Below are 21,095 nucleotides of genomic sequence, written 5' to 3'. Positions count from 1 at the left end.
GCTTTTCATTCCTGTTCCTGGGGAAGATGTCATTCTGTCTGTCTGTCTGCCCAATGCAGGTGCTGACCCTGGCGAGCAATGAGAGAATCCCTCTGAACCCAACGATGCGGTTGGTGTTTGAGATCAGCCACCTGCGCACAGCCACCCCAGCAACCGTGTCCCGAGCGGGTGAGTCCTGGCCTGAGCTCCGCACTGGGATTTGCTGTGAACCCAGGAGGATCTAGTGCCATTAACCAGTCTTCTGTTGGCCAACTTGACTCCTGTTGCAAGTACCCAACCTGAGATCACAGCGGCCGTGGGTGGACAGGGCAGGTTTCTGACAGACAAACTGAGGATCCTGACCCCAAATGCACATGTGGAGCTGTCATCATCCTGGAGATTTACCCAGAGCACTCTGACTGTTGGTGGGTGATCATGGCTTCAGCGTTGCTGAGTGCTCCTGTTGTGCAAAGCCCTTTGGATGGACTTTATGAGGAGAAGGACAGTATCTGTCCCAAAGAGTTCTTGATCTTCTGAAGAAGTGCATGAAGTATGGGAGAAGGGAATGGAGGTGTCCCCTAGTTTTACACATGGGGAAATGGGGCCCAGAGCAATGAAACAGCTCAGACAAGACAATGTTCTGAATTTAGGGCAAGGTCATGAAAAGCGCCGTGGTTTCAAGGGTGAAGTCTCTTCACTGTTCATGTTTCTACTCTGCAGTGGGGCAGGAAAAGGGGGCAGGTAATGGGGTGTCCCGTCATATTTGATAGGGTTTTAGTTGTGTGAAAGTACCTGGTAAATTCTGCTGGAAGAAATAAACAGTTTCTGCTGTGTCTTTACTATATGTTCTCTCTTACCCTGGGCCTAAAGGGATCCTGTACATCAACCCGTCGGATCTGGGCTGGAATCCTCCAGTGAGCAGCTGGATTGACAGGCGAGAGATCCAATCCGAAAGAGCCAACCTGACCATTTTGTTTGATAAGTACCTGCCCATTTGCCTGGACACCCTCAGAACAAGGTACCATCTGATGAGTGATTGTGTCACCCGTGGTGAGGGCATGGGGACACCTGCCACTGTCCAGCCCAGCTGTGCTGCGCTGGGTTGTGCTGCACATGATCCTCCTTGCCCCTGGAAGCCCTGAGCATCATTGGCTTAAGCTCAGAGAACCAGCAGGGCGAGGTGGGCAAAGTGACGCTCCTGCCTGTATCGTGTTGGTCAGATCTGGTTTTCATCTGATTTTGATTTGATTTTTACTGTATTTCCTGTATCAACTCTCTATCTCTTGGAAAATAATTCCGGCAGATCCCAAAGAGAAAGCTTTTCAGCCTCCTGATGTGTCAGGCTAGACCTGAGCCCACTCCACAAGTTATTTTTCATTAAGAACTTGGGTATTTGGAAGGGTCCTAGTGCTTCTTGGCTTGATTTGGCTTTAAAGCAGTGTCCACAGGGAAGTCATGTGGTTCTTGCTTATCATCATGTGAGACCATTCTCTTTCTCATACTGTGGTGAGGACTGGCCAAAGTAGAGTCCCAAAAAACTTAAGGGAGCATCTCCCATCCTCTACTTGCTTCCTATAGTTGCACTTTCCTTTAAAAACAAAAGAAAAATCAGTGAGCATGGGAGATGTCAGCCAAAAGGGGGATGTGTCAGAAGGGTCTGGAATCAGGACTTAAACATTGTGCTAGGGAACTTCTCTCTGTGGGACCAAGTTGGTTTTGACTGTTGGTAGCAAAGTCAATCGGACGTTTCCCATTCTGTTTGCTGAACATTGTCTCAGAGCGTGAAATCCACGGGATTAGCTGCGGGCAACCCTGAGCTGAGTGTTTTGGTAGCTTGCTTAATTCAGAAATCGTAGAACCAACCTTTCAAATAGCTATAATTACTTTATGGAGGACTTCAGTGCAGCTACAATATTAGTTTGGAATTCTGTAAGTGTAGCTTAAATGAATGTAAAATGGCAAGATGAAAGGGTTTATTTTATTACTCCTCTATTTGACCGCTTTTGAACTCATCGTGCTCGCAGGAAATCATTGCCTTTAGCAAGTCTTCCATTCTGCTTCTTTCAAGAAGATCAAAGTTTTAAAATGCTTGAAACTTCTGATTATTGTTATTACTTGTATATGTGCCGGTGCCAGCGGGTCTGAGTGTGAGAATGGGTGTTCTCTTTATTGTACCTGGGAATAGGACACGTACCGCTGACAAGCAGAATGCCAGTATTCTGAAAGAGCATTTCTAGTCTTCCTGGGTTGTGATGGACGTATTGCTTTCTAATTTCCATCCCTTAGATTTAAGAAGATTATTCCCATTCCTGAACAGAGTATGGTTCAGATGTTGTGCTACCTCCTTGAATGTCTCCTGGCAGAGGAGAACACACCTCCTGACTGTCCCAAGGAGCTTTATGAACTTTACTTTGTCTTTGCTGCCGTCTGGGCCTTTGGTGGATCAATGTTTCGAGATCAGGTAAGACGGAAGATGCCTCTTCAGCATCTTTCACACAGTTTGTTTGTGTGGTTTTGTGTTGTTTTGATTTCTTCATACTTTCTGAAACATAGTGCTATGCCAGTAATGCTGTTTTCCTGGGGCTCTCATATAGGTGATAATAAACTAGAAACACAACAATTCCTTTTACGAAAGGCCTCGTTATCCAGGGTGTAACACCACCGGAGAACAGCTGAGGGGTCAGTGGTAAAAGTGGAGGGATGTTTGCTTATGCAGATGCATTTCACTGGGGAGAAACATAAGGTTAACTTATAGAAGCCTGTGGATGTGCATAATGTGATCAAATTAAGACTGATTTATCAGATGGATGTATCAGTGGAGCAGTCTTTCAGCCTTCTGACTGCACAGGTAGACGTGCTACATAACACAAACCAGCCGGTGTTTTGTCACCAGGGCAGAGCAGAGCGGGAGGAACAACCTCCCTTGACCTGCTGGTCATACTTTTCCTAATGCACCCCAGGTGCCATTGACTTTCGTGGCCACAGGGGCACACCTACTCTTGGGTGGTTGCATCCCCTAGTCAGAGGACGCCTTATCCTCAGATCTAAAGTGTGTAGTCCTGATGTCTGGGTCTGCCAGCACTGCACTGCTGTCAAGGGCTTGGAGATCCACGTCTGATCTCCGCTGGGCTTGTGTCAAACTCTGTGTTGTCTGGACTATGCGGGAGGTCTCTCCACGAATGTAACACCAGACACCCCTCCCCAGCTCGGGTGGAGGCACTGCCGTTCTTAATGGCTGCTCAAGTGCTCCCAGGGGTCTCTTTGTGTGTTTTCATGTACCTTAACGCCAGACCTAGAGTGTCTGCTGGTCTCTTCACATTTGCTCCATGCCAAGGATCAGATGCTTCAGGAAGTGCTGAACAACACAGCTCAAGCTCAGCTGGGTGCTCACTTGGTGCCATCACACCTTGTGACCATTGAATGACCTGTGCGAGACCAGCTTCCTTGGTCCTTGTGGAGCCTCCATTTCCCATGTGCCAGCTGGGAAATACTCAGCCTTAGTGTTGCCGGTCTAGGATGACTTAAAGAAACAAAACAAAACACAATAAAGCCTGGGAAGCACTACTTGTCTTTGCTTCAGCAGTACAAGCGCAAGTATGCTGGTGTGCGGTGCTGTGGCAGCTGGCCGCTGTGTTCCCCGTGCCGCACAGTCAGTCCTGGGTGCATCAGGCCGGGCTCCTGCCTGCGGTAGTGGCTCTGGGTGGGCTGCAGGAGCAGGTGCAGGCACAGCGACCCTCCGGGAGGCTCCGCCGGGAGCCTGGCTGTGCGTTGCTGCCCGCGATGCTCTGTAAATGTCAGAGCTGAGAGTGCGAGGATACAGCAGTCCGAGCAATGGGGAGCCTGATGAAAAATGATCCAATATAAAATCTGTTTATTGCTTTCCACCGAAGGTGCCCTTCGCGCTGACCTTTCGCTGCCGAAATGTCAGGAGAAACAGTCTGGGAGGCTTCCCACTACTCGGTGCTTGTTGGTGGGTAGCAGGGCCCCTGTATAAAAACAGATGATAGATTTGCCATTTCCTGGCTCTGAAATTAGCGGTAATCCATATGGGGTTTTTATTAAGGAAGTGGTTTGAGTTCCACACCGTTCTGGCAATAGAGCTGGGGCTGGAGTGGCTCCATTTAACCGCGGGGTCAGGGAGGGCGGGCAGCGCGGCACAGCGCGCTTGCAGGCGGTTTGGCTGTGCGGGGTAAGGGCACCCTTGTGGGAAAGCTTTTAGCAGCCACGCACGTCCCGCTCCACTGCGGGCTACTCTGCTGCCGCTGCTGAGGAGTTATAACAACGGGAGAATGGAGAATTACAGGGATTCTGCCTCTCTGAATAGCATGAGTCTGCAAAATCGTGGATACTAACAATGTGTTTTTCAAATCCACTGGTCTTTTGAGGGACTGTGGCTCAGGAGGCTTTATGGAGGACACTTGGTTCAGTTCAGCAACAAACCCAGGTTTCCTTATGGAGGCCGAGCAGCCTATGGACAATGTGTTGGTGACCCCACATTGTATGGCTATGGGGAGGAGAGACCCGCAGACACCCCAGGAACAAACTGTGCTGTTAAAACGGGCTAAATGATGCGTCCTGTATTTCACAAACATCTTTCTCACAGCAATTTTCCTCTCCTCCTCCCCTCCACCTCTCCCCAGTTCCCATTGTCCACATGGCAAGGTGTTTGGGCGGAATGACTGGCCCAATGTCATACAGGAGACCTAGGGCAGAGGAGGGGACTAAGCACATTTTGTGAGTCCTGACCCAGCATCTAAAGCAAAACTGTCACCCCAGTTCTTGAAAAAATTCAGATGCTCCAAAATCTCCATGGGTAGAAAGATACAATGGGGAAAAGCAAGGAAACGGGTGCTTTGAGGGGAATGTGGCAGCGCAGAATCACGGCACGGTCAAAGGGGCAGACCCTCGCTGCTGCTTTGGTACGCTGGTGTCTGCAATCCTGCTTGTCTGAAACGTTGTGGCTTGAAAAGAAGCCAGAAGACAACAACTCACTCTGAATAGAGTGGTGTGATTGATGAGGAAAGGCTTTGGTATGCATGCTTTGACTAACCATGAGCACAGATGTAGACGGATGTTGTGTCCTTGTCTGTTGGAAGAAGTAGGCACCAAGAATCAATCAAGCGGTCTGTTTAGTCATAGGCACGTATTTCTCTTTTTCAAATTGATCCATCTATCTAGTCTCAGACATACCAAGAGTGATCAACACAGAGGATGAATTATTTAGATGAATAAATAGGACTGATGAGCAGAAATGAAGAAAATGAAAAATTAGGCTTAATAGCAGGAAAAATGATAAGAACTTTATGCTGTGGAATATATTTTAAGGACTAATCCCACTCTGGTGGACTGGGATAGATAACATTCTCCATTACTAATTAATTGATCCAGATTAGCGTATTTTCTCCACTTTTTGTCTTATAGCTTGTGGACTACAGAGTGGAGTTCAGCAAGTGGTGGGTGGCAGAATTCAAGACTATCAAGTTTCCCTCTCAGGGCACAGTCTTTGACTTTTACATTGATCCAGAAACGAAGAAGTTTGAGCCTTGGTCTAAACTTATTCCTCAGTTTGAATTTGATCCAGAAATGCCCTTACAGGTATGTGAACCTTGCACGTGTTTTGTCTGGGAAGAGCACATGCATTTTAGTGACTGTATGCAGGCATTTCAATTGAAGTCTCATTCGAGGTCAAGCACTTCATGATAAGAATGGCATTCTGTCCTGGTTTTGTTAAAAACAAGTTTCTCTTTTAGTGAATTTGCCTGTCAGGTAAAACCTTCATATCAGCTGCGTTTTCCTGGAGAACCAGATCCATGTTTTGGTAAACATAGCAATGGAATGTGAGGTTATTGATAAGGACAGATTCGCATCTTGCGAGAGGGGCAATGAGAAACAGGTGACCAAGAAACTGACAAACAGAGTATAACATCCCATTCACGTGAACACTTCATATAAAAGTGGGAGATCACGAGGATCTCGTCCATTTTGCTTATGGCCGAGATTAGGAGAGGACCTTGCTGGTCGTCCCTGCGAACTGAGGCCTCATGACAGACTGAATCCAGCTCCGGTTGGCTGCAGAGTCCAGTCCAGGACTTCAGGTGCCAGCTCTGCAGTTGCTGGGGCTTTCAAGATTGGTTTTGTATATTTTGTATTATTTTCTCTATTCTTATTAGTAGCATTAGTAAAACATTTTTAATTTTTCCAATTCTCTTCTCTCTATCCTTCTTTCCCTCCCAATTGCCTGTCCTGAGTGGGAATGGGGGAGAGAGAGGGGCTGAAGGTGGGGGAGAGGGGGCTAACAACACATCTGCCATGGTTGTATTGTCACCCCACAATCAAAACCCTTGACACATTCTTTATGAAGTACAACTCAATTACCCATCTTTCTTTACTGTACTTTGATTGTGAAGACTCATCCTCCATCCATCTTCCAGAGCTGAGTGATGTACATGAGGCGCAGGCTCAGAGACACCTATGAGCCAGGGTTGGTGTGCCCAGGGTGCGGGATGGAGGTGCGTTTGGCCTGCAGAGAGAAGCAGGATGTGGGACAACGTAGTGACAAAGTCCCTGAGACACCATCTCGTCATTCTGCGTGGCTGAAAATAGGGTTGTTTATATGATTTGGACGAAAAATGAGAGTTGCTGCAGGTAGTGAATTGCGTTTGCCAGCTGTGCCTTTCTTTCCTTTTAGAGGTGCCACAGTGAGCAGATGACTTGTAAAAATTGTTACCATTTTAGCAAAATGTGTGTTTGCGGGGAGATCCAGATGTTGCTCTCAGCATCCCGCTGTCATTGTTTCGTCTGTACAGATAGTTTGACTTGAATGGTTGGTAGCAGTGTATTGTTCCCTTCCTAGCGCCATCTAGAAACTCAGGTCACCGCACTCATTCCTGGCTCTCCCAGTTTGATGTCTCCTCAGAACATGGCAGTGGGGTGGTGCCACAGATGGGTACGCTTACCTGCTCGTTTTGCCCCTCTCAGGCTTGCCTGGTGCCCACCACCGAGACGGTCCGTGTGCGGTACTTCATGGACAGGCTCCTGGAGCGCCGGCGCCCCGTGATGCTGGTGGGCAACGCCGGCACGGGGAAGTCTGTGCTGGTGGGGGACAAGCTCTGCTCACTGGATACAGACGCCTATGTGGTGAAGAAGGTCCCGTTTAACTACTACACCACCTCTGCCATGCTGCAAGGTAAGACAATGGCTGAGACATGGCACTTCTGCCTGGCAGGTCACCAAATTCCTGGGGTGTCCGTCGGGGTTTGGAGTGGGGTGTGCACTGTGGGCACTGCACTGGCACCCACTGACTCTTAAATCCCACTGTGAAACTCACAGGTCCGCAGACTCCTGGTTTTATGGAAAATGGCATTTCCCAACATGAGGGATTGAATTCTGAACACCACGACTCTGGTTCAGGGCTGTGCAAAGCACACACTTAAATCTGCTGCTGTTCTCTACAGCACACAGCTCGTACTTGACTTGAGGTGTGTCTTTAATACGCTTGAATTTAAGCCCGTGCTGAATAGAATGGGTTGCTTGGCTGGGATCTAAGCTGTCCTCAGAGTGCAATGATGGGAATTGCATCCCAGTTATCAGTGAGGACAGTGCTAATGAGAATATCTTTGATGAGGATTTTGGCACATCAGTGAAAGATGAAGTTTGAGACCAGGATAAGGTCAGTTCTGCTGTGTAGTCTTTTCACAGATGAAGAGAAAGAGGGAATTGTTGAAAAGTGACTCATTTTGGAATGGTATTTTCACTTTCAGTTGACCTAAAGAGAGAGGATAATTTTCTACATGTATTTATTAATCAGGAATGAAACAACCTTGCTTGTTTTGAGTTGAACAACAGCTGTGGGTCACTGTAAACCAAAATAACTTCCTTTATGGAGTTTGGTCTGACCCAAGTGTCCTGAAATCCCTTTACTCCCTCTACAGGACCAGCATCAGTGAGACCAAGGTTTTAACCTTCACCATGTGGGTTTTTCCTGGCCAGGTGGCCCTGGGGCGAACACACTCACGGCCATGAGCATCACAGCCCCTGTCTGTGCTCTGCTGGGCTCCCGACACTGCAGATGTTTTAAGGAAGGTGTCAGAGTTTAAAGTTGCCCTGTGGGACTGATCCACTCGCAGAGGTGACAGCACAGGCTCAGCCCACGCTGTGTCACCTGGGGCTGTGTCGTGGAGTCACGGCAGCTTTCTGGGGCAGGTCTGAAGGGTTTTGGGTCTTGCTAGTGTGTGATGGCTGCAGTCTCCCTCCTCCCTCCCAGGTGCCCCTTTGCTTTTTTCCCTGTGTTGGGGTCTCTGCAAAATGCCCTTGAGCTGCTAAATGGGCTGAGCTGTCTGTCTCTCTGTCTCTCTGTCCAGCTGCCTGGGTGGGGGACAAAGATGCTGAGGGACCTAGAAATTCTTTCTTATGGGGAGAGACTGAGAGCTCTGGGGCTGTTGAGCTGGAGAAGAGAAGCTGAGAGGGATCTGATCAATGGATCAATATCTCAGGGTGGGTGTCAGAGGATGGACCAGACTGTTCAGTGGTGCCCAACGCCAGGGTGAGGGGCAGCGGGCACAGACTGAAACACAGGAGGCTCCATCTGAACATGAGCAGAAACTTGTTTGCTGGGAGGTGCCAGAACCTGGCCCAGGCTGCCCAGAGCGGGTGTGGAGTCTCCTTCTCGGAGACATTGAAACCCGCCTGGACCCACCTGTGTGATCTGCTCTGTGACCCTGCGTGAGCAGGGCTTGGACTGGGGGATCTGCAGAGGTCCCTTCAGCCCAACCAGCCTGGGATCCTGTGATTCTGTGAATGTGCAGCCGTTTGTCTCCAGCTGGATGGGCGAGTGTGTGCAGGTGTTATTTGTACAGGCAGACCTGGCACCGTGTCCCTGGTCATGAGCTGTGGGCTGAGTCAGTGATTTTCTTCCCCTGCACAGAGGAGCAAGTTGTCTTGTGTGTGGATGAAGATGTGGTGGTGAGATTTGCATTGAGAAGCATGATTTATACTGCTTGGCCTGGATCCCTGCTGCTCATTTTTTAGAGTTAATTTGTCCCTTTTTGTGTAGTTTGTCACTTGGCTGCTTTATTCTTTTCCCCAGCAGGCACATCTTTAAATTTGTAAAACATGGGCACAAAGTAATTTTGGATTTTTTCTTACTTAAAAAAGATCCTAACTTGAGTTCCAGTAGTTCCTTAGACAAGGTGCCTGTTGCTGCAGAGATTTATAAGATGCAGCCCTTAGGGGAAGCAGAGTTGTTGTTCAACCCATCCCTGCATCCTGTGGCTTCCAGAAGCGCCATGTGCACAGGGAGCCCAACACTCTCTCTGCCTGAACCTGGGGCCAGTTTGGGGATTTTCTGTAGTTTATTGTGACTAAATACCACATTCTGTGGCGTTTGCCCTGGGCCTCGCTCTGCTTCGTGCCCTCTTGGGCCTCTGCCCCTCCATCAGATGTAGCCCTGACTTCTGTCATTCAGAGAAATTGCAATAAATCTTGTGGGTTTTTTTGTTTGGGTTCTTTTTTTCCCTCTCCCTTGCTCACCAACCAGAAGGTACGAGGTGTCCAGACTGTTTCTTTGAGGTGCTAGTTTGAGTATGTGTCAGGATCTCACACAGACACACCGCCCCTTATTATTATTGTGAGATACGGCTTTGAATTGAAATACCACTTCCACGAACATGTCACTTGATCCCCAGTAATTGCATTTCAGTGTGATGAATCTCTTGCATACTTGTTTAACCTCAAAAAGGGCTGATTTTATATGTTAATTAGGGACTAATTAAATTTAAATTAAATGCTTATTTGAAACACTTAATTTAACTTGCTACCAGAAATTTCAAATATTGTGGTTTTATTGAACGGGGAGAGAGGCTCCGCTGAGAAAAGATTCATCATTTTTCGTAGCACAATCCATTCCTTTGTGCAGCAACTGTCTGTGACAAGAAATCAGCTGCATTTTGAGTGGTGAGCAAGGCAAGCTGTCTGCAGTGCACCCAAGCAGGAAAAACCCAGCGTTTTGAAAGGTCTGTGATCTGAAACAAACCAACGGAATATAAATCTTCCTTAACAACTTTTGCACGTGATAATAAATGGCTTAAAAAAAACTCCCAGTCCCGTTTACATTTGCCAGTCTTCCCTAATTACAAAGAATTGCTACTTACCGTGTGCTGCTTTATAGCACCTTATAGGTCTGTTGCCAACCCAAAACTGCTAATGAAACAAATTCTTCGAGTAAGCACAGGGCAGAAAACCCACCCGGGGTCTGGGCAGAGGAGCGTTGCTTCTGTTTGCTTTTCCACTTACTGAGACAGTAAAGGTTGCCTGGGCTGCAATCAGAGGAATCAATAACCTATAGAACATGATGTGCAGCGACGTGGGGTGATTTTTATTAAATATCAGCCCAGGATTATAAATATTCCCCACGTTTTATGAGCTAGAGCAACATATGACCCCAGCCTTCTGCTAAAACAAATTGAAGTCTTCCAAGGCTTTGAAATGCGAAACTGTTCTCTCCGTGCTTTCCTTTGCGCGTGCGTGACCCTACTTGAAACTAGGTGGTAATTTGACAGCTCGTGTTGGAATTAAGTCTTGTCACATTATCTGGAGGGTTGGGTAACGCTGGTGAGAAGATCAGGGAACTTATGATTATTTGATGCATTTAAATAAAAGTGTCATGTTGGTTGTTCTGAAGATGTCCAGGAATTTGGCCCTGAGATCGCGTATTTTTGTCTAACAGGGTAAAAGATGCATATATTCACAAAACCAGCAGCTTTGCTCGTGGGCTTCTGTGCCCACAGCATCCATCTCCCTTTCTCCATCGCAGCGCCCAGTGCCTGCTGCCCTGGCCACGCTGCAGTTGCCGTGTCGCCGGGGCAGGCAGCAGGGGATGCTCACTGCTCTGGCACAGCCACCTCTGCAAGCAAGATTTCGTTTAAAAAATTATGCAGAAGAGATTCAAAAGGCTTTATCTTGCATGAAAAGCTCTTGTTTGCTCTGAGGTAGACATGTTTTGTAGCAGACGAAGTTTGTTGTATTTTTGTTTGGAAGGAAGAGTTGAGAGCTTTCTGATTTAAGTCAAACCAAAGTGCTGACCAAGGGTCCCTGCAGGGCTCCCAGCTGCACTGTAGAATCATAGAATCAGTTTGGTTGGAAGAGACCTTCAGGATCATCGAGTCCAACCGTAACCCAGCTCTAGCACTCTAGTCCCTGAGAACCTCATCTCCACGTCTGTCCAACCCTTCAGGGATGGTGACTCCAGCACTGCCCTGGGCAGCCTGTTCCAATGCCCCACAGCCCTTTGGGGAAGAAATTGTTCCCCAGATCCAACCTCAACCTCCTCTGGCACAACTTGAGACCATTTCCTCTTCTCCTGGTGCTTGTTCCTTGGGAGCAGAGCCTGACCTCCCCTGGCTCCAAGCTCCTTTCAGGCAGTTCAGAGATCAGAAGGTCTCCCCTCAGCTCCTGTTCTCCAGCTGAACCCCCAGGCCCCTCAGCTGCTCCTCATACAGCTGCAGCTGGGGGACATCTCAGCTCCTTGAGGGGCCGCTGTAGCTACACACAGCACAGCATTGAGCTGGGCTGAGAAATCATTTTTATTTTGCAGCAGTTGCTCTCCCAGTAGATGAGCTTTGCACCTCTGCCTCCCTACAGGTATGCTTGAGAAGCCTCTGGAGAAAAAGGCTGGTAGGAATTATGGCCCTCCAGGTACCAAGAAGCTCGTGTACTTCATTGATGATCTCAACATGCCCGAGGTGGACGCTTACGGGACAGTGCAGCCCCATACGCTGATCCGGCAGCACCTGGACTACGGCCACTGGTAGGAGCCTGCTTGGGCTTGGTTGTCAGAGACCTTTTCGTTCAGCTCCAGTGCTGGGGAGTGGGTTTGAGAGAATCTCAAAGCGTGGGTCCCTCTTCCCATTGCATACTGCTGGGCTAGAGCTGGTTGGGAGGCTCCGGGTGAACTGAGAGTTGAGCACCCTCAGGGCTTCCCCTGTCCCCAGCAAATAAATTCACTTAGAATCACAAAACGTCCTGAGCTGGAAGAGACCCACAAGGATCATCAAGTCCAACTCCTGTCCCTGCACAGGACAACCCCACAGTTCACACTGTGTATCCGAGGACGTTGTCCATTGCTTCTTTAATACCGCTTGATTACTTGCTCACAGCTGGGTTGAGAGGAGCTTTGCTCTGCTCTTGCTGTGGCTTGTGACTGTGGTCCCAGTGCAAAGCCTGCGAGGGGAGCGCGATGCTCGGCCTTGCTGCCCCGCGACGCTGAGAGCAGAGGAGGCTGTGGATTTGGCCTCAACTGGGGTGAACCCCCCTCCTGTGAGCACCTAACATTGTCTTCTGTCAGGCAGCAGCAAACAACCATTATCTAGGCAGAGGTAATTTGAAGGAAAAGCAGTGACTGTTTTGGAAGGAGATTGGTGTGTTTTACACTTTAGCCAGCAGCTCTGTGTGGGACATGAATATTTGCATCTCTCTCCACAGGGAATACAGGGCAGGGACGCATTGCAATTTCCACTTTCCTCAGCTGTGTGCATGCCTGAGCTCTGCCAAAAGCTTCCGAGGAACAGAGAAGGTGGAGCGGAGGCAGAAATCTTGGGCTGTGGGTGTCAGGGAAGTCAGGCAGATAGAGGGTGAGGGAGCTGCGAGGGAGCGTTGGAGGCACAAGGGGCTGCAGCGAGGAGTAGGGGGATGCAGTGAGGCGCAGAGGGATGCAACGAGGTGTGGGGGATGGAGTGAGGCATAGGGGGATGCAGCAAGGTGCGGTGGGATGCAGCAACGTACAGGGGATGCAGCGAGGTGTGGGGGGATGCAGCAACGTACAGGGGATGCAGCGAGGTGTGGGGGGATGCAGCATGCCGTGGGTCCCCTCCCAGACACATCGAGGCTTTCTGCCCATGTGCTCAACAGTGCCCACTGGGCACTGTATTGCATGCAGGAAGTTATCATCTCACCAATATAATAGGCTCAGGTAGGATCTCTCAGCAAAGCATATTTTATTAATGATTTTGCAAGGTCGGGTGTTCCACCTAAAGGTAGGCACACAAAACAGGGCAAAAAGCCACTGCTTATATCCACCCCTAATCCCAACTGCAAATTCCCTCCCCAGTTCCCCGTTGGTTAGGTACGGCAGGGTTTACAGACTACCTGACACTTCCTAGCTGCCAAGGCTCAGTTTACCTGTCTCACGACTCCATTCTAATAACCCTTCCCATTATTTCTTTATTTTCATTGAAGGTGTGTTTTCTTGACTGTCTGAATTTTAACCACTGGAATGGTTTTCAATTCCTCCACACCCGCTCTGGGCAGCCTGGGCCAGGCTCTGGCACCTCCCAGCAAACAAGTTTCTCCTCATGTTCAGATGGAGCCTCCTGTGTTTCAGTCTGTGCCCGTTGCCCCTCACCCTGGCGCGGGGCACCACTGAACAGAGTCTGGTCCATCCTCTGACACCCACCTTGAGATATTGATCCCATTGATCAGATCCCTCTCAACTTCTCTTCTCCAGCTCAACAGCCCCAGCTCTCTCAGTTTCTTGTCACAAGAAAGGTGCTCCAGATCCCTTAGCATCTTTGTAGCCACCGCTGGACTCTCTGCAGTAATTCCTTGTCCTTCTTAAACCAGGGAGCCCAGGACTCCCTGTCCTTCCCTGGCAGCAGCAGCCTGCTGACCCTTGTCACGTACCACCCGGCGCTATGGTTGGGGGAAGTGTGACTGAGATTTGTCAGTCCCCTGGGTTGGAAAAAAGTACATACAATCCTGAAGGTCCACAAACAAAAGACCTTTATTTTTTGTAGCTTGGTCCAATTGGCAAATGACTCAGTGGCAGAAGGATTTATGTTACTTAAGCTCAATCGATAAACAGTTTAGCAGCGAAAAGATTCACATGAAAGAGTTTTGTGGCACAAGTGGGGCTCTAAACCTTATGTTACTGTATTACTCACAAAAAGGAAGGCAAAGAAATAGGAATATAGGAAGGAAAGAGAGAGGAAGAAAAGAAGGGGGAAGGAAATGGGAAGGGAAGGAAAAGGAAAGGGAAAGGAAAAGGAAAGGTCTCACCACCCTTAGGGCTCTATGGTGTGTTTGAGGGGTTTGTAGTCTCAGGTCCAGTTCCTATGCAGGAATGCTTGGGTCTGTAGTCAGGGTTCAGCACCCTGTGGTGTGTGGTTCGGTTCCCGTGGTCAGCCCGGTGGGTGGAAGGGTCCCCAGGGTGGCACCCTGCCCGTGCTGGCACAGGTTTTATAGGGTTTATAGCCCTCGGGATCACCTGGGCTTTTGTGCAGGCGTCACTGGGGGTGATTGTGGAAGATGGGGGAGGCCCGAAGGGTCTCTCAGCCTGGGCCTTGACACCGTGTCGGGCCTGTCAGCGCACAGGCTGCGTGTCCTTCAACACAGCACTGCCTGTGTCACCCAGCCTTTGTCTGTGGCTGTCACCTCGGCCTTGACATGTAAATCACCATTCACCTGCTCACGATGGCCCGTCTCCCATGACTGGGTGTTGCAGGGCTGGGTTTGCCACAGTGTTGAGAGTCACCCTTGTAGTCTCTCACACCCTGTCCCGGGTTGGGATCAAACCAGAGACACTCCTGCTGTTTTCTGCCATTTCCATGCAAGTGAAGAGTATGGCCCAGGGGCTTTGCTCAGTGCTTATTACTGATGGAAATATTAGCTACAGGTTGTTGAAGCTGAAGGATTTCCACCAGGAGCAGGACTCGCGTGTGCCAGGCCATGTACAGATAGGCCGGCAACCTGGGCCTGGGCCTCATCTTGGCAAGACGCAGAATTTGACCCCCTGAAGACAAGCGGCCTCTGGCAGCCCAGGGACATGTACTGAGAGAGGCAGAGGCCGTGATCACTGTGCTGCTGCTTGTGTTTTGCCCGAAGGTACGACCGGACCAAGCTGTCGCTGAAGGAGATCACGAACGTGCAGTATGTGTCGTGCATGAACCCGACGGCGGGGAGCTTCACCATCAACCCTCGGCTGCAGGTAAAGCCCTGCACAACGGCAGGTGCATCGCTGGGTTTATTTTGGGGTGGATCATTTAAACGTGAGGTTAGAGGACAACCACTGGCAGATCCTGCTGTTGTTTTATCAGTACAAATGGCACGAATCTGTCGAGTGACTGTGATTCCTAATAGTGAAGCACCAAACTGGGTCCCTTATTCCCTTGTTTGTTTTTCCTCACATTCTGCAGCTCCGTCAGAGGAGGAAGTCAAAAGTTGCCAGCCAGCTTAACACCTACTTTCAGGACAACCTTCTGGTCCATACAGGCAGATTTTGCCTTCATTTAGCTCGTATTTAGCTCTGAAGCATGGTGCATTAACGCCGCCTGCTTTCCAGAATTGTCTGATGCAGCTGTCAGTAAAAAGAGGTGTGGGGGAGAAACCCAAACGAAGAAAACAGACAAAACTAAAAAAAAACCCAAGCCACACCAAAACACAACAACAACAAAAACCCCAACAAACCCCAAACCAAGCAACCAAACAAAACCAACAAAACAAAGAACACCAAAACCAACCAACCAACCAAATCCCCCCAAAAACCTAACCGAACAAAAAAACCCCAAGCCAAACAAAAAGCAGTTCAAGCGCTGCTGATAACAGCAGATTTGGGAAGAGATCTTAAACATTAGACTTTGATTTTTGGGAGCTGCCAACCGATGGAGGGACTGGGTAGCAGTGAGCAAAATTCATTTCATCATGGAGAAACCTAATGACCAGAGTCAGCTTGGACCCTGGCTCCTCTTCAGCAAGGTGTGGAGTTAAAATGAAGTGTCCCATGGGCAACTTTGCAAGTTCCAAATTAATAAAGAGGTTCTCTGGGAGATGGCACCTTCCAGGGGCTGCTCTTAATAGAGACAGTGACTGGGCTTTGTCAGAGGTCGGTGGGACCTTCAGAGCCCTTTGGCTCTTCAATGGACTGCACTTCCAGTGTAGCATTGGTGAGATGCAGTTGAAAATCCCTGGTTTAGTGAGCAGAGTGATGTCACTTCCCACCTGAGCTCTGCTGGCAAACTGGGAGAGGGAAATAACCTTGTTCAGGTGGACTGCAAATCAGAGAATCATAGAACAACCCAGGTTGGAAGGGACCTCAAAAGATCATCTGGTCCAGCATTTCATGGGAAAGGGAGCCTAGATGAGATTATCACAGCAAATCCCCAAGGGCATTTTGCTTGAAAGGTGTTTTTCTACCTCTCTGACCTTTCCATGCCTTCCTTTCTCTCCCTCAGCGTCACTTCTGTGTCTTCGCGCTGTCCATCCCTGGGCAGGATGCCTTGTCCAGGATCTATAGCACCATTTTAACGCAGCACCTGACAAGTGGGAATTTCTCGGGGGCTGTGCAAAAATCAGCTCAGCAGCTGGTTGCCCTTGCCCTGGGACTGCACCAGAAAGTAGCCGCTACATTCCTTCCAACAGCCATCAAGTTCCACTACATTTTCAACTTGAGAGACTTCTCCAATATCTTCCAAGTAAGTGCAGTTGCTGTCCTGTGGGACTTGAAGCTTGTCCCAATGCTACAAGAGGCTGCGGAGCTGTGTTCCTCTAGCTCTGGTGGGCAGAATGCAGTCTCCTACCTAAAAATGACACAGCACATGTGTGCCCTGAGTAAAGTGGGCGACCTTAGGCCATTCCTTAATTCCTTGTTAGTTTTGGATGGATTCCAGAACCATTGCCCATGGCTTTGAGAAGCTTAGTTACTTTCCAGCCTCTTGTGGTCAGCGGGGAGGGATGAGTAGTTCCAGATGGATGTGCAGGTTTGGGGTGGGTTGAAATGCCCTCTGGCTGTAGAAGGGACCAGCTGAAGGGAGCTTTGGGCTTCCGACTTCAGCACTTAAATGACTGATGGTGAGTGCGATGGAGCTGCGCTCATCTTTGGGAGCCTCAGTTCCACACGTGTAAATGTGGGGATTAATGGCACTGTTCCACCACACAGGCAAATTATTTTATTGTACTGAAGCAGGTGGTGGATAGTTAGTAGGTTACTGGCCCTGAAGTTAGATCCAGCTTAGCTTGTTGGCCTGTACTGGCATGTCCTCTGAGCTTCTTGATGGTCAGGTGCTCAGTATGTGCATGAAAGGTGGCATTTAAAAAGGTGATAATTGAATCAAACCCAGCTTTGACTTAATTGCTAAAACTGAATTTCCACCAGAGCCAGTTCTGTACCAAGGGGGAGTTGTTCAGATTTAGAAATATTTTCTTCTAACAACGGAGAGACTTTTTTTTCCCCTGAAATCTCATACTTTGAAGCAGTAGATATTACTGCTCAAAGAGCCTTTCAGAGTTTAAGGCTGATTAGTAAAATTTGAGAAGGTTCTCAGCAGCCAAATCGAGAGGTTTGGAACACCATAAACTCTTGTAGAACCCCAGTTTGTAACTTTTTGCTGTCCTTCTTAACACCTGTTCTCCTAAGTACGTACTGAAAGTTCGGTGCCTTGTGGTCTGGTCCATCACACAAGAACTGAAGTAATGACGTAGTGGGAAATGCAGAAACAGGGCCTTGAAAAAGTTAATAACTCTTTTGTGCCAAGAAAGAATCAGACCTGTCACTTATGCTCAGCTAAACATCAGCAGCCTTTGACGTTAGATGTGGGTCGTGTTAACTCCTGACTTCTAGTTAATCTGTGCTTTGAAAGGCAGAGAGAGAAAAGCAGCATTTCCATGGGAAGCTTTAATTTTAACTATAACCTGCTCGAAAGGTGCTCAGGTTGTGGGATATTAGGAAATGTCCTGCCAGGTCTAGATGCTGGGGCAGGAGCAGCGACTGAGCTCAGGTGTTGTTTTGTTTATCACGTGGCTTCAGGAGTGGGGGAGTCTGGCTCCTGGGCTTCATAATGTTTATTTAAATAGTGGTCCAATTTTTCTTGAAATCCTTCCTTACCTTTTGGATTCATTCTTGATTATTCCTTCACATTAAATATTCTTGAGTTTTTGAGATCTCCTGATATCCTGTTTGTCCCTACGGGAACACAATTTTCTTCCTGAAATTGAGTGTGAAAGAAGCTCTGGACTCCGGGAATGCATTTCCATGTGTTACTTTCATTCAATCTTCATAAACTCATAATTTAGCTCACACTCTCTTGTCCAAACCCTTCTTGTGCAGTGCTAGCTTCAAAGTCAGGTCAGGCTGATCAGCCAAGTTTTGAATGTTTCCATGACTGGAGTTCCCATAACCTCTCCGACCCTTGTCACACCACTAAACCCACTCCACGGTGAAGCTGATATATTTTTATTTCAGTTGGAATTTCCCTTGCTGCAGTTTGTTACCTCTTGTCCTTTTGCTATACACCTCCAAAAAAAATTGGCTCAGTCTTCTCTATAACTCCCTATTAGGTAGTTGTAGACAGAGTCAAAGAATCACAGAACAGTTTGGGTTGGAGGGACCTTCCCAGCTCCCCCAGTGCCACCCCTACCATGAGCAGGGACATCTTCACCAGCTTAGGTTGCTCAGAGCCCCATCCAGCCTGGCCTGGGATATCTCCAGGGATAGAAACAGAATTAAAATTCCCCTTCACCTTTTCCCCGAGCTGAACAAACCGATTTCTCTCAGCCTTTCCTTGCATGTCCTGTCCTCCACCATTTTATGACCTTGGTGGCCTCCGTTGAACTCGTTCCAGTATGTCAATGTCTTTCTTGTCCTGGGGGCCCCAAAAGTGGATTGAACCTCACACAGCTTTTGTCTGCCTGTCAAGGTCCTTCCCTTTGCGTTCTGCGTGGTCAGTGCCAGCTGCAGCCCTGCTGGGAGAGCACTGCTGGCTCCCGCATGGAGACACCCACTGCCCCGGTACCAGCCCCTGCGGAACACTGGAGCTCCAGTGAGACCTCGGAGCCTGCTGGGCCAGCCAGTTCTCCACCCACCTTCCAGTCTACCGTGGTCCATGACCCTTGATATGATGCTAACTGGGAAAAAAAAAAAAAAAGATAAAGGAATAAACAACCCCCTTTTCCTGGTTAGGGACATGTGAGTTTCCTTAGCTTGTGGGCAGATGGAGAACTGGTGGATGTAGCTCGGTGCATGTTGCCTTTTTCAAATTCCTTTTAATCCCAGACAAGCAATCAAACACCGCCTGCACAATAGCTGTGTGTGTGAAGGGCATTTGGAGATTGTTGTTTTACCGACTGTTCTGTAGTTATACAAGCAGCCAATGACAACTGTTAAAGGCACAAAGCACGTAGAAATTGCAGCTGTGGAGGGGTGAGCCCCTGGACTTGCTGCCGCTGTGCTGTGATACTGCTGGCTCTGCACAGGTCCTTAAAATGGCTCCATTTGCAGTCTGTCCAGTGGCTCTGTTGTTATCTCACTATTATATACATACTGTTATACACATAATATATTATATATTAATACTGCACCTACCAACCTTAGAAGCCCAGCTTGATTCCCTTTGTCAAAACTGCCTGACAGCTCTTATGACAAGGAGTCCTGTGCTAATTACCTCATTACACAACACTCCAAGAACTTGTATCTTAATTGCTGCAGCTAATGATTTTGGACGTTGTACGCATGTGAGTGTTGCACAGAACAAGGAAGACGGCCCCAAATCAAGTCAGCAATAATTCCTTTCAACAGGTACAGGTCCTTACTGCTCTCATGTTTTCCCTTCTGCACCCAAGACCCATTGCCAGCTGGCTCCAGCTGGTCAGGCTGATGTCTGCGTTGCTTGGAGCGAGGGTTCAGCTGAAGGTGACTCCAGGTGTTCACTACAAATGATGGCAAAATACCAGAGAGATTTGTCAGGTATTGGTGAAACCAAAGGGAAAAGAGCAACCTATACACCCAGGGGTAGGAGGCTCGGCAGGCAGCAGTGGATTGACTTTGTCAAGCACTGTTCATGTTTGTCCTGACTGATTGGAATGATCGTCTCTGGGGGTCTGAGTATCTTCAGTGGGATTCCCTTTTGCCTGGCGAGTCGCGTCCTCTCCCCCAGCAGAGAAAAATGGGCATTTCTGTCTGTAGTGCATCAGCTCTTCCTCATGGACAAACACGGAGAAGAGCTCAGAGGAACTGTGTTTCTGAAGCACCTCATTCACTGGAGGTGAAAGGAGTCCAAGGTGACTGTCCTCTTGTCAGACATCAGCACTTTGCAGATCTAAGGTGGGATTAGGCTCCAGTTTAAGGTGCTCAGATTCAGGTAGGTGAGGATATCCAGGTTCATCCGAGGCTGTGGAGGCCAGAAGGGTGTCCAGCTCCCCATCAGGGACACAGGTGTGGTTTCACTCTGTTGCCCAAGTGTGGGTCTCTAATGCTTTTTGAAACATGTCAGGATATCCAGCCTGGGTTCCAGCGGCTGTTCAAGGACACAGGTGTCTTCTTCTGTTGTGTGGGCTCCTGTCTGAACTGCTTGAGCCATGTTGTTTTCTAGGCTGCCCTGGCTGTACAGTAGGTTTCTCCTGAGATGAACCATCTAGTTGTGTTGACTTGGGAAGGCTGTGGGAAATTCCACGTATCCCTACAGAACAATGATTTTCATCCACTGTTCTCATTTGATTTTTGTCTCTGGACATCACCTTCAGCTGGAAAACACTAAATGCCTCAGCATTACAGAATCCCACATAATCCCAGCCTGGTTGAGTTGAAGGGACCTCTGCAGATCCCCCAGTCCAGGCCCTGCTCACGCAGGGTCACAGAGCAGATCACACAGGTGGGTCCAGGCGGGTTTCAATGTCTCAGAGAAGGAGACTCCACACCCGCTCTGGGCAGCCTGGGCCAGGCTCTGGCACCTCCCAGCAAACAAGTTTCTCCTCACATTCAGATGGAGCCTCCTGTGTTTCAGTCTGTGCCCGTTGCCCCTCACCCTGGCGTTGGGCACCACTGAACAGAGTCTGGTCCATCCTCTGACACCCACCCTGAGATATTGATCCCATTGATCAGATCCCTCTCAGCTTCTCTTCTCCAGCTCAACAGCCCCAACTCTCACTGAGTCTTTCCTCATCAGAAAGATGCTCCAGACCCCTACCAAACCATCTAGTTGTGTTGACTTGGGAAGGCTGTGAGAAATTCCATGTATCCTTGCAGAACAATGATTTTCATCCACTGTTCTAATTTGATTTTGTCTCTGGACTTCACCTTCAGCTGGACAGCATTAAATGCCTCAGCATTGTACTCAGTGCTGCTGCTTGTCTGGCGT

At 48.7% G+C, this 21,095-nt stretch overlaps 1 protein-coding gene across 9 annotated transcripts in view; it reads left to right on the top strand.

Annotated features, from left to right (window-relative positions):
* Window positions 1-21,095, top strand: part of LOC136109597 (dynein axonemal heavy chain 9-like) — a 191,971-nt gene that overhangs the window by 51,417 nt on the left and 119,459 nt on the right. For 7 of the 9 annotated variants that reach the window (XM_071816766.1, XM_071816753.1, XM_071816758.1 and 4 more), the window contains 8 exons: window positions 60-168; window positions 850-997; window positions 2,266-2,440; window positions 5,401-5,574; window positions 6,958-7,165; window positions 11,617-11,782; window positions 14,854-14,956; window positions 16,200-16,439. In XM_071816766.1, coding sequence (XP_071672867.1) covers window positions 60-168; window positions 850-997; window positions 2,266-2,440; window positions 5,401-5,574; window positions 6,958-7,165; window positions 11,617-11,782; window positions 14,854-14,956; window positions 16,200-16,439 — 1,323 coding nt within the window. Of the gene's footprint in view, window positions 1-59; window positions 169-258; window positions 721-849; window positions 998-2,265; window positions 2,441-5,400; window positions 5,575-6,957; window positions 7,166-11,616; window positions 11,783-14,853; window positions 14,957-16,199; window positions 16,440-21,095 lie in introns of those variants that run through there. The other 2 variants (XM_065852399.2, XM_071816760.1) reach the window with 2 other exon arrangements.

Source organism: Patagioenas fasciata, chromosome 18 (genome assembly GCF_037038585.1).
Source record: "Patagioenas fasciata isolate bPatFas1 chromosome 18, bPatFas1.hap1, whole genome shotgun sequence".
Taxonomy (NCBI): Eukaryota; Metazoa; Chordata; class Aves; order Columbiformes; family Columbidae; genus Patagioenas; species Patagioenas fasciata.
The sequence above is the reverse complement of the archived record's forward strand: the minus strand, read 5'-3'. Positions and strand labels throughout refer to the sequence as shown.